Source organism: Ptychodera flava, chromosome 21 (assembly GCF_041260155.1).
Source record: "Ptychodera flava strain L36383 chromosome 21, AS_Pfla_20210202, whole genome shotgun sequence".
Lineage (NCBI taxonomy): Eukaryota > Metazoa > Hemichordata > Enteropneusta > Ptychoderidae > Ptychodera > Ptychodera flava.
In genome coordinates this window covers 21,648,210-21,661,555 of record NC_091948.1, presented here as the reverse complement: position 1 = coordinate 21,661,555, position 13,346 = coordinate 21,648,210, and the positions used below count along the sequence as shown (strand labels likewise).

At 37.9% G+C, this 13,346-nt stretch overlaps 1 protein-coding gene and 1 non-coding gene across 2 annotated transcripts; both read right to left on the bottom strand.

Annotated features, from left to right (window-relative positions):
* Nucleotides 1-4,170: 4,170 nt before the first annotated feature.
* On the bottom strand, nucleotides 4,171-4,243 carry Trnat-ugu (transfer RNA threonine (anticodon UGU)). Its single transcript has one exon. It is a non-coding gene; the product is annotated as a tRNA-Thr (tRNA).
* A 2,550-nt stretch (nucleotides 4,244-6,793) lies between these two features.
* Nucleotides 6,794-13,046, bottom strand: LOC139121722 (NADH dehydrogenase [ubiquinone] 1 alpha subcomplex subunit 13-like). Its single transcript, XM_070686844.1, has 4 exons — nucleotides 12,924-13,046; nucleotides 11,496-11,574; nucleotides 9,519-9,590; nucleotides 6,794-7,369 (listed from the first exon to the last, which is right to left on the bottom strand). Exons 1-4 carry the CDS (start codon nucleotides 13,012-13,014, stop codon nucleotides 7,180-7,182), a joined length of 432 nt encoding a protein of 143 aa, XP_070542945.1. The 5' UTR covers nucleotides 13,015-13,046; the 3' UTR covers nucleotides 6,794-7,179.
* Nucleotides 13,047-13,346: the final 300 nt, after the last annotated feature.

The following is a 13,346-nucleotide window of genomic DNA, read 5'->3' as shown; positions in this document are numbered from 1 at the left end:
CCTGATTATCATCGGTTATCTCATGACGTTTGAAAAGTTAAAACCAACAAAATGATATTCAAAGAGACAACAAAACACAGATATAGTTGAAACGCTCACGCTATAACCAGTATCCGACTATAGTATTGTTTAATTTGGATGAGTATCATGACAGGGTTTTCACTACATTACATTGGGGAGAACACGTGAGAGGCTGAGTAAGAAAGTGTCAGAGGGGGGTATCGACGTCCCCTATCTTGTGTGGAAATTTTTGAGAAATTGATGTGTGCAATGGTGCAGTCTGGTGCAATCTGAGGTGTTATTAATTTGCCTTTTTACAAAGTGACACTGCTAAGAATACTCCGGGGGAGCACGAGGGGGGTCGCCCCCCTCGCATCGAAAATTTTGAGAAATTGATATGTGTGATGGTGCAATTTGAGAGGTGTTTCAGTTTATTTTGTACTTGGAAAAACTGTTTGAAAATGACATTGAACACTGATCTTTTTGTTTCATTTATTGCATGGTCAGTGTTTGAGTCACAATATTCAACAACCAAACAATGACAATTCATTTTACATTTTGTCAAAACAGTTCTCAGTTTGCCAGAGATTTAAGACCAAAGAATATGCAGGAATGAAAAATCTGTGACTTTTTTGTGTCATTCCCCAGCTGCCAGCTTCTAATGAAAAGCCTGAATACGGAATGGTTAAATGTCAAAATGGTTATAGAACTGAAGTTGATTAAAATATAATATGTTTCTGTGATAATAAAGGATTAATTCACAACAGTTCAGTTTTGTCCGACATCCTAAACTTTGAGCAATTGATGTGTGCAATACCCATGGCGCAATCTGAGAGGTGTTTTCAATTTCTTTTTCACTAGTAAAACTGTTAGAACACACCAGGGGGAAGAGCATGAGAGGGATATCCTCCTCTTGCATTGAAAATTTTGAGAATTGATGTGTGCAATGGTGCAATCTGAGAAGAGTTTCAATTTATTTCGCACCAAAAATTGAGTAAGCCTCCTTCTTCCTCTCCACATTTTGAGCACCCTCTTGAAGTTTTCAATTTTTTTGAGTGACCCCTACATTCCTCCGACCCCCAGGTCGTAAATAATGACGGCTCCTTACGTGTCCAAAACGAGTGCATGACGATATATAAAATAACAAATCGTCATTGCTCATGACCATGTAGCTTGAGGCATTTTCACCAGTCTTTAGCATTCTTCTATTAAAGCCCCAGTGCTGCTATCTTTTGGTGGTTTTTCATTATTTTTATTCTATGAATCAATTGCAACTTCTTATTCTACTCCCCAAAGAATGTTGAAACACCCACTATTTAGCTTGTCAATTTAGCGTCTATATATGTCAAATGCATGAATATTGTTTAAATTTGAATTCTAGTCCGGACCAGAAGTCAGTTTTCAACAATAACATTGCACTTTACAACCATAGGGGCTGAGTTGACAAGCTGGATACTGTGTGTATCAACATTCTTTGGGGAGAAGAACAAGGAATTATGGTTCACATTCAAAATAAAAATGGTGAAATTATCATCGAAAGTTAGCAGCACTGGGGCTTTAAGCGCAGACCTCGCGAACTGCCGGGAACCGTGAGAAATTTTCAGACGCTCAAAATCGTTCACCACTTTTCTGCTCTGGCTTGGGTGGGCTCATTTTGAAAGCTGTGGGGACACATAACATTTCGTCATATTGTTTTTATGAATATCGATTTTTCCCAATACAGAGAATTTGAATTTAGAACGATGGTCATCGTGAATTCCAAATGTTGGAAAATTTGAGAACAATGCTTCTCTGCTCTAAAACTTGCACTGTGACCCTCTGCCTCCCTTATTGTGAAAGGAGAATACTTCAAGGGAAGTTGCCCTTGGCAACGGTAGAGTGTATGCAAATTTCGATTTCTGAGATGCGTACACAGCTCATTTTTAGACTCAATCTCTATGTTGAAATATTATAATCTCTAATGAAGATTCGCCCATGTTGAAATATCTTGAACCATATTGAATTATCGATGCCGTCCACCTGAAAATCATGGATATAATTTGTTTTGATCACTCTGTGATTTTTAACACCACACAGATTTGATCTGATGGTACAGTTTCAATCGATTGTGGAAATGGTTTTTAATTATTTGCCGATCAAAGGTGATTTACCCTAATCTGCAAGATATACAGTCACGGTCAAAATGACAGTCATCCCTTTCAAACGCCAAACTCTTACTACAATAAGATATTTCTTTTATTTCGGAGGGAAAAAAGAGAAAAGTTACAGATGGGATATGTCTGTTTGTCTAAACTGTGAACAGATGACTTCAGCTGTGCAACTTGTGCTGCAATTGAACAGAAAATGACCAGTAACTTTAGCGAAGACACGGAAACAGTATCAAGTCTGTACTATGGGTAATGCGACAAATTATTTCATCGGTACGTCAGAGTTAGTTTTGTCGTAACTCTTTCTTTGTCGATTACATGATTATGTCATAGTAGGGAATAATTTTGTCTATGAAAATACGGTGTGTTAAGATGAAACGAATTCTAGATAAAGTGTGTTATGTTTTCAACTTTTCTCTTTTCTCCGAAATGAAAACCTTGTATGGTAAGAATTTCGCGTTCAAACGGGACATCTAGCATTTTGAACTGATACTACCATGCCGAGGGCAAGCTGTCGATCATTCCGAGTTTATCAGCTCAATAGTGTGTCAGTCTTTCGCTCACCATTTTGATGGAGCTGCCTTGACATCGAGATACAAGGAAAAGGCTGAACGCTGTTTCAACAAATAAATGATATGGTCAGATGTCTTGACACAGGATTCACCTTCAAATCGCGCACTGTGAACAATTTCGACCGTAAACTTGTATTTGACATCGTGAGTCCTTGTCGCAATCAGCAACTCTATTTAAAGATTGCCAAAGGTTGAAGTTAACGTGTCTGAATAGAGCAATAACGAGAAAGACAATATCTTTCGCGATATTTATAAGTTTATGACATGTGATGAACAGGTGGTAAATGCCACAAACAATGCACCAGTAAATTGTATTTCGAAGTAATTAGTCACAGAAATAGTGTATATCATTTGTGTTTATTTGTTGTTTAATGCATGTACCCGTCCCTCCGTGTTAATGTCATCGTTAATAAATTTAATTTGCATTTCCAATTTCATTAATTGGCTACAATGTGTTGCCAAGCCGATGACATTTACCTTACCGTGCTGTTTATATCCTTTGGTATATGTATGTATATGTAATATTTCTCCATTTCTTTCATCAATTGAAAGGTACACAAGCATCAAGTTGGTTGAAACCATTTTTGGTGATGGGTTGGATGGAAATTTGACAGGTAAAATGTTTCGTGTCGGCACAAAGAGATCAACTCATACCGCTTTATTTATAGGTTGGACTCATCTGCATTGATTATGAATAGCTTATATATATATATATATATATATATATATATATATATATATATATATATATATATATATATATATATATATATATTAAAACACTGTGTTGTATTTAAGATTGCAGGATGCTTGATATCATTACTTTGCACTTGAAGTATTTTATATATATATATATATATATATATATATATATATATATATATATATATATATATATATGTATATATCACAATATAATAATATATATAACACGGTTCCTTAAAACAACTCTTTCGAGAGAATAACCAGTGTAAATCTGAGGTCTCATTCGGGGAAGAAAAAAGGCCAACAAGACGGCGCACGTCAAACCAACTTGAACTGATCCGTTAGCTCAGTTGGTAGAGCATCCGAACTGAATTCGGGGGATGTGGGTTCAAGTCCTGCATGGGTCATTTTTTCAAGCCCCAAAAATTTGCTCTGCAGAGACACTCAGATGTAGTTGTGTGTTTTTCTAATTAGTTTATAAATATATATATATATATATATATATATATATATATATATATATATATATATATATATATATATATATATATATATATATATATATATATATATATATATATATATATATATATATATATATATATATATATTTATAATCCAACCATAGACCCTCGAGAAAAACGAGGGTCTACGATCCAACCCACCTTGTGAGTCATGTAACGTACACACCCAACATTCATCAAATTTCTTGTTCCCGTATCGGACCAAAATTAACGATACTATGTAGCCCCCTGTGAGATTCGAACTCACGACCCCTGGTTTACAAGACCAGTGCTCTAACCACTGAGCTAAGGAGGCCGTATAAACTACATGCCTCAACAAAAATATAATTACAGAAATGAAAACGCACATCAAAAAAAAATGGATTTCATTAAAGTTTGCGTTTTAAACAAGCATTAATCACACTGAAAAGCTTGTATAGCATCAATATTATGTTTTCAATTTAATATGTTTAATGGCCATGACTCATAGAAATGAACACAGTACAATTTCAACGTAATTAAAGTCATTAATCAATCACAATGATCCTCTATGGCGTTTTAATAAAGCAATTTCGTCATTTGTTACAATCATGATACTCTTTAGCTTCGCATATTCTAGTACCTTTTTGAAATTGTGTCTTCTAGATATCTGGTATATTTCAATATTCTCATCCAGAGTAACAGACAGGAACCAGATATGACATAGAGTGTAGGATACCACTGAGGCTTTGAATTGCCAGGTGATGAGACCTACATAATTGGTTTGGCAACTCTGTTGTCCCCTACTTGGATTGAATTGTTTTGCCAGGAACCACTGTGACACGATTGTGGAAACCTGGTTAAAATTTAATCCTCTTTCTACCAGACTCCATGAGCAAACAATAGAAATAAATAACACTTTGGCGAAAGAGGATTAACTGGGTGGTGCCCTTAACAAATTTATGAGGGTTCATCGTGTATTATGTGTCAAGAAGTCATAAAAATGCTAAATTGACGAAGTGGAGGTGGAATATATCTTACTATCTTATTTTTAGGGGGAATCTGAAATTTAATTTTCCCTGTTGAGTTAACATTTGGGATTTCAAATGTTGGTAAATTTCAGGTTCTTTCTGCGGTACGAAAATTTTACACAGTGACCCTGGATTTTTAATCTTGATTTTGAACGAGAATGGTTGAACGCTTCATTGGGGAAAATTCAAACAAATGTTTAAGTCTTTCAACTTGAAGATGCATACTTCCTCCTAGTAGTCAGTGTTTTAGGTGATACTCTTTAAAAACATAAACCCTGATGTTATATATGTTATACCCCAAAAAGGACACAGGTATCCATTTGCCAGACACCATGAGTGCAAATGGACTCCCGCCTAAGGAATGCATAGTCCATTGTTGGGGCTGTATTTTTATTACATGCCTCTCTTACACACTAGTACTTTTTGCTCCACATTGTTGGGGTTTATATGCAAATGACAATCATATGCTTTATTGTCCACGTAAAGGTCCACCAAAAGGTGCATATATTGAAGTCACCGTTATGTGGTTTATCATTATTTTGACATAATTTTCTGAAAAACCAGATTCCCTATGCAAAATATGCAATTTGGTTAAATCCTGAAGTTGTGAAGTTGAAAATAGTTCTGGGTAACAACCAGTCACGTGACAGCTATGATGACAAGCTTCATCATCAACAACTTTTAATAACACTGAATCCTATGGGGCATGTGACATTCAATGTATGGGTCATAGAGACTTGAAAGTCAAAGTCTACTGTAAATTATATCTGCCTGCAGGCTTGAAATTTTATGGTAATACTTGACAGAACTTATATTCCTGAACAGCCCTCCCATTCAAGCTTTATTATCCGATTAAAACGGATTGCCTAACGGTTGTTTTAGCAAAGTGAGTCAGCTTGTGGCAATATATTCATATAGCTAGTCTCCTAGACTGTAGGAAGGAGATTAATTACATAAAATGATGGCGTAGGAGTATTGCATTATTTCCTAGACAGGAGAGGTACATCCATACCAAAAGGCCATCTGGGTACACTCCATTCCACAAAGCACCCTGGGAATGAAGATCGGTTGTGGTCACCATCTATACTTTCACCCTTTCACCACCATGGTTTGAACCAATCCCATTGTTTTCTATGGTTAAGTTGGACCTCCACATTGGGAAATAGGGGTGAAAGAGCTAAAGGGAGAATATATCTACCAAATCTGTTTGAGAAGATGAGGCACAAGCCAATGGATCAGTGGTAAACAAAAAGAAGAAAATTCCCTTGAACTTGGCTCCATGACATGATGTTAAAGCCCCACTAGCTGTAACTCTTGAAATTTGTTGACCTCAAAATATCTTCCTATTCTCTCCTGGTTTTCTCTGAATTCTACCCTCTGAAGGGATGTGGGCTTTTACTGCATTAGGAGACCATTCCGTTGTGAAACATTTGACGAGTGAATTCAAATTTTAACGGTCAGTTTGATTTCCCACCATTTTCAAAAGTCGGTAATATTACAAAGGAAACAGACCATACAATGTCACAGTTGAAAACATTCACCCCTATGCATTACATTGGACTACTCTGTGCAGTTTATGTGAAAATTTCAGTGCAGATATGCACAGTATCCATGGTTTTTGCTCTTCCGCATGGGGCTGCAATTTAATGTTTGGACAAACAGATAATAGCAGTGTAATCTTATCTTGTTCAAAATGGTACATAAAGTCCCAGCGGACAGTTAATAATAAGTGTATACACATACGTAATAAGTACATTCTTACAAACATATTTTAGCCTGAAAGTAAAATTATAGAAATAATGCTAAAAGATACAGTTAGTGGGGCTTTAAGAAAACAAGACACTGCACACCTCATCTTTCAAAGTCAACACACCTTATGTTTTATTTCAGCTGAGGACTAAAATTACAAACAGCAAAACAGAACATGGTCCAGCATGGAAACTAATGCAGAGACGAAAGTTTGGTAAACGATGGTTATGTATTTTACACATGGCTTCTTGACATCTGCATCTGCTATAGCCGGTACATTTTTTCAGAATTGTACCTGCTTTCATGAAAACTGCTATAATATCTGCGTAGCTATTTTTCTGGCTGCGAGCCGTTACTGCTGGCTTCGTAAGTTCATTCACTCAATCACTCCGTGAAGCAATTAAAAAATACACAATGCAACCGTCTATTGGACATGGACAAATCTACAAGTCCGAACAAAAGGACAAAAAAAAGCTTCTTCAAAATAATTACATCAAACATACAGATAGTATTCGTGGATTTTCTTCACCCTTTCCCTGTTTGGGAGGAGGTTGTACATGTCGCTCTCTGAGGGCCACACCCAGCGGTCTGAGTGGTAGATTTTCTCACCAGGAACCCATCCGGGGACGTCCTTCATGATCTCAGCTTCCTGTTCGCGCAACTTCTTCATCTCAATGAGGAGGCTAGAATGAGATTCAAATTGCAGACAATGTAACAATATATCTTGTGACAATGTTACGTTTATGCAAACGCATCTACTTTTCTGGTTTACCACTTGAGTGGAGTCATTTTGGAACTCCTGAAGTAAGTAAAAATTTCACTGCCTTTAGCGTTTCTGTTTCAATTTGAAAACTTGCATACAATTTTATGCAACTGGGTTTTTATTTGCGTAAAATGTATCAAAAATGCGTACGGTAGGAATCGGTATCTGAAGTGAGTTGGGCAGTCTTTTCTGTACAACTTGGGGGGAGGGGATTTTCCTTTAATGCGCATGTTCTATTAACAAAACACAACAGCCTTGGGGGCTTCAACGTATATGTAGCTGAACGCTTGCAATGCCATGATGCGTGTCTCGTATATGATTGTTGAGCAGCCTAATGACTTCATGTTCAAAGAAAATACTTTCTGACTACAAAATTAGTGTTTTCAAAGGGCCAACAAAAAGCAGATACTGGTCAAAGTCCACTGGAAACTCAAGAATGCAACCCAGCAGAGTCTAAATGGTCACCCGTAAACACTTTCCAAATAACATGCAACATAATGACGATTAACTGTATTGTGTTACCAACCAGTGTGTCCGCTAAGCCTATTTGACGCGTCATGACGCAGGGCAAATCTGCCTGACGCAATTGAAATTACAAGTAATCTGACGCGTCACTGACGCAGCTATAAAAAGCCTGCCAAGGACTAGAAATGCTTACCAGATTCATAATTTACACAGAAAACATGTTTTCCTGTAGTTTTGGGTCAAAAAAATATCTGAAAACATCGTTTCTGTAAGTCTCTGCATTGATACTACGTACAGATAGTAAAGTTATCTTGCCGATCGATTGATGGGCAAGGAGGCAGCCATTGTTGTTTTCGCTGTCTTCTCACTAAGTGACGAGAGAGTATCAGGAATCAAGAAAGATATACGACCATAGAGGGCGCTATACTTCTTGCTGCTGAATTTTTAGTTATAACCTGTTCATGCATGTGATGACGCACAGCATGTCAACTTTTCTTCAATTTGACTCAAAAAAAAATTTTTCCACCTGCTCTTAGAGGGCACACTGTTACCAACATAGACTCGATCGATTCTCGAATTTTTTGTATCTGATTGACATGACACTTTGTGATGATAAAATACAATGTTGCATAAAGAGTTGCAGTCTGCTAAAGTCTAAAATGGTGCAATATTATGATAAATGTTGCAATGCATAAAGAGTTGCAGTCTGCTAAAGTCTAAAATGGTGCAATATTATGATAAATGTCACTTGCAAGCAGGTGCACATGTTCTATTTTTGTCCTGCATTGAGCCATGTTCAGGCCATGTAGTGCGGGCCAAGTACGTCACGTCATGGGATGGCATTTCTCAATGTGTATTAGTTTATGCAGTTGTGACTTTTCTTTTTGCGTATTTCAGAACAATTTTGCGTAAAATACGCAGGATTTTGCATAAACGGAAAGACAGTGCCTTATTTTTATGAAAACAAAAAATTTATTTTTCCCCATTGAGTTAACACAGAAATGGCAGCCATTTTGGATTTCAAATGTCTCTAAATTTTAGGTAATTGTTTCCCTAGTTCCAACATTTGCATGAGTGTTCCCTAATTCTAATTCTTGACTTTGAAAGAGAATGGCTTCAAATTTCTGGGCAGAAAGGTCGGGCAAAAGTTGAAGTCTTTCAGTTATGAGGCACACACATTGTACTATTTTAAACTGTTATCAGGTCAAGTTGTTCACTATCAGCATATCAATAATGATGTTTTAAATGTTTTCTCGTTGTACTCCCCAAAGCATGTTGAGATATAAAGCATTCGGCTAGTCGACTCAGCATGTACATGTGTAAACTGCATTGTTGTCATTGATAAATGAATTCTAGTCAAGACTCTTGTAAACAATAAAAGGGCATTTTCTACGTGTAGATGTTGCGTTGACAGGATGAATGTTGGGTGTTTCAACATCCTTTGGGGTGTCGAACAAAAACTTGCAAATAAAACACCAGACAAATATAGCCACAAAATTATCAAAGATGACACTTTCTAGCCCATCCAAAAACAGCCAAAGCCATATTTAGATGCATAGTACCCTAAACAAATACTCTGTTGTTTGATATGTTATGACACTCACCGTCTGTCTTCTTCTGCCATCAAAATTGGCATCAGAGTGATCTTGGCTTCTTGGTCTTCAAACTTCCACCGCCTGATGAAGGGAAACATACAGAGGCACAGACTTAATTGTTATTAAAGTGATAGGTTTTGTAATTGAGAATGCATCTCAGGACAGATATTTCGACTCTCACTTTCACCATTGTTTTTGAGTCTACCACTTGTGGGGGCTCCAGTTGAAGCTGCTCAAGGTGTAACTAAAATTTCTCAAGTTTGTATTTGAAAATTGAAACTTCAATTTCTCTCCGCAGAGTTAACACAGGGATGCCGGCCATTTTGAATTTCAAGTGTTGGTAAATATTGGGTAATTTTTCCCTAATGCAAAATTCTCCATTGTAACCCCTGATGTTAATTCCTGATATTGAAAGGGAATGATTACAGAGCGTTTCACCAAGGTACCGCAACTCAGCGTATGAGATGGACACAATCCACGTACAAAAGAAACGATAAGCTTGGGTATCACGACACATTTGAAAGTCACCGACTTATTGATTAATTACAGTACACCAGCATGGGGCAGCCGCTCTGTCTAGACTGAGAGATACACTTGATCTAAAATGTGTGGCTTTTTAGTTAGTTTCTGTTGAGAATACCTTCACCTCTTGAACTCTTAGCTGAAATTGTAAAAGAAACAGTTACATTGTAGATCAAGTCTAGTCAACTGTTTATCTCTCAGTCCAGACAACGGCTGCCCCATGCTGGTTTACTTTAATTAATCGACGAGTTGGTGGCTTTGAAATGTGTCCGTGATACCCAAGCTAATCGTGTCTTTTGTACGTGGATTGTGTCCGTCTCATACGCTGAGTTGCGGTACCTAGGTGAAACGCACTGTAAAAGTTACCTAACAAAAATCTTGAGCAGAAATAGTCTAGTAAATTCATGGCACATACTACCTTAACATATATAGACAGCTATCAACATACATAAACAGACACAGATGCCTGACTCTGGGTCAGCTGGTGTACAAGGATGTATGCAGGCAGTGAAGCAAAACCACAGGACACGAAGACCACTAAATGTGCACTCAACATGTACACAATTATGCCTTTGTTGTCAAATGCACATATCCTGCCAGGTCAATGACTGTGGGAGAGGCAAAGGGCTCAAAATTAATGGTAGTCCATGGTACAAGGACAACCAAACCTTGCTTCAGCACTACTAAAGTTGTTCCATGGGATTGCCAATTTATGAAACCACAGTGTACAGCTGAATAGGGTGTGTTGGCTCTAAGCTGACTTGTGTCAAACATCAGACAGTGGTGGCATCTAAATCGGGTGAAATTTTGTAAAATTCTGATCAATTGATCACCATCTATTATTCATTCATGTTAAATCTTCTTTGGCCCTTCAGGACAGTACGAAGAAAGAATATGTAGAATGGGTTCACTTAGAACACACTAACAGGTATTCCATTTGCATGCAATCAAGTTTGCCAGAACAGACAAACAGAGAATTTGATGGCTGTTAATCTTTCAAAAACCTTTCGCACCTTTTCAATGGCATGAAATGAGTACGTAAATATAAATTTTGTCTCTTTTTCCCTTCATGAAACAGATACACAAATATTCAATTTGTCTTTTTTTCTCTGAATAAAACAGCCCTCTCTCATTAATGGAGGACATGAAATTGGCAATGTGTGGGAATCTTAGGGATAACAAATGCTTTACATGCATGTTACTTGAACTTTGGCATTGCACATGTGCACATGATGACTTACATACCTGTAACCTTTGAACCCTGACCCCCCTTCTTGATCTATGACATTCGCAGGTATTTACCCTAGCTGGAGTTCAGAGGTTCAAAGGCCAAAAGCTGTAACTTCAGATGATTTTTTTCTTTACCTATTTATGTCCAGCTCCTGGGCCTCTTAGTTACTTAACTAATTCAATATGCGTTTTGTTTCTTTTTAAAATTATAAAATCATATCAAACAACACTTGCCTTCTACGTCTGTTGTTTAGACAGAGACCAATAAATCCAACAGTCATTGTTGCTGCACAACCAATAAACATCATATAGCCTGCAACATGAAAATAAAAGAGTTTATACCAATAAATTTCAAATCTTTGGATGACAGTCTGCTGTGAGTAAATGTGAAGTACATGCTTCATGTCATTGATTTCATGCTGAGGTTTGGGAACATAGATGCAAGATTAGGATCTCAAGTGACATTTCTAACATCCCTAACACTAATGTGTTAGGGATGTTAGAAATGTTATACAAGCGTTATACGGCCTCCCAACACAAGGAGGGAGGCCGTATAACGCCGGTAACACACAGCCCTGCCATGCAGAGCTACTAACACATTAGCTGCAGTACAGTAGCTCGAGGTTTTGCCTGGGTATTTGGGTCTTGTTTTGCCGTCCGAGCTACTGTACTGCAGCTACTAACACATGTACATACATGGCTGTATTACATTGTATTTGTAATATATCAAATACACAATGTAAAATGGCAGGGGAACTCTGAGAATAATTACAAGACTACGCCACAAAACTTGGTAATACATGGCATACAATACAGTAGTTCCATCAAACTGAGGACGAGAGACTCAGAGAATTCATTTTTTGTATTACTGGTAACTACAAGTAGAGCATGCTGTTCGTGCAGGTAGTACAACCGTACCCGATCGTCTGTTCGATCTGTAGCTGGCTGGGTTTTCAATGGAATCATGAGAGGCCGTATAACGCCGGTAACACACAGCCCTGCCATGCAGAGCTACTAACACATTAGCTGCAGTACAGTAGCTCGAGGTTTTGCCTGGGTATTTGGGTCTTGTTTTGCCGTCCGAGCTACTGTACTGCAGCTACTAACACATGTACATACATGGCTGTATTACATTGTATTTGTAATATATCAAATACACAATGTAAAATGGCAGGGGAACTCTGAGAATAATTACAAGACTACGCCACAAAACTTGGTAATACATGGCATACAATACAGTAGTTCCATCAAACTGAGGACGAGAGACTCAGAGAATTCATTTTTTGTATTACTGGTAACTACAAGTAGAGCATGCTGTTCGTGCAGGTAGTACAACCGTACCCGATCGTCTGTTCGATCTGTGGCTGGGTTTTCAATGGAATCATGCGTTAGTGACGGTTGTATATAGTGAAGCCATGCCTACTGATTATAAAGTCTACCAAAACATCTCTTCGTTTAAACTGATGATCGTACGGTATTTTCAGTGATGTGGACGTGACCAAGTTTGGCTTGTAGAACCGGCACCATTACCAGGTCACTAACACGGCACAACTTAGCGAGGTCACGATCCACGGTTGCATATTGTCAGCCAAAGACGGCGTGGGCTAAAGAAATAACGCAATGATGACCTTCCTTAATATACTGGGTGCTTCTTAAACTTACCTGACACTCCTCTCCTCGGCAAATGCCGCTTATAATCGATGGGCCCGTACCCACCTTTCGGTGGGGCATCTTGCTTGTACGGAACCGACATATTGGCTGCGCCCTCGTTCTGAGTTACACAGGCTATAGCGCCCTCTGTTGTGCTCTCCGGAAAATTCAGCTTTTAATTTAACCAATATCATTTCTTTGGCATACGAAGTAATCAAAATGAAACCAAAATAAATTGTAAACCAAATTTAAGAAAGGATGAATGATACGGAAATCATACTTTGGTGTGGTCAACGTGCAATTAGTTAAATTACTTTTCGTTTGGCCGTTGGTGGCGCTCTTAAGCGCATGGCTTCGAAAAAAGAAGCCACAGAATCAGTTCAATCTGACTGATGTTTGGAGAAGACTACACCCACATCTTCTCCAATACACGTG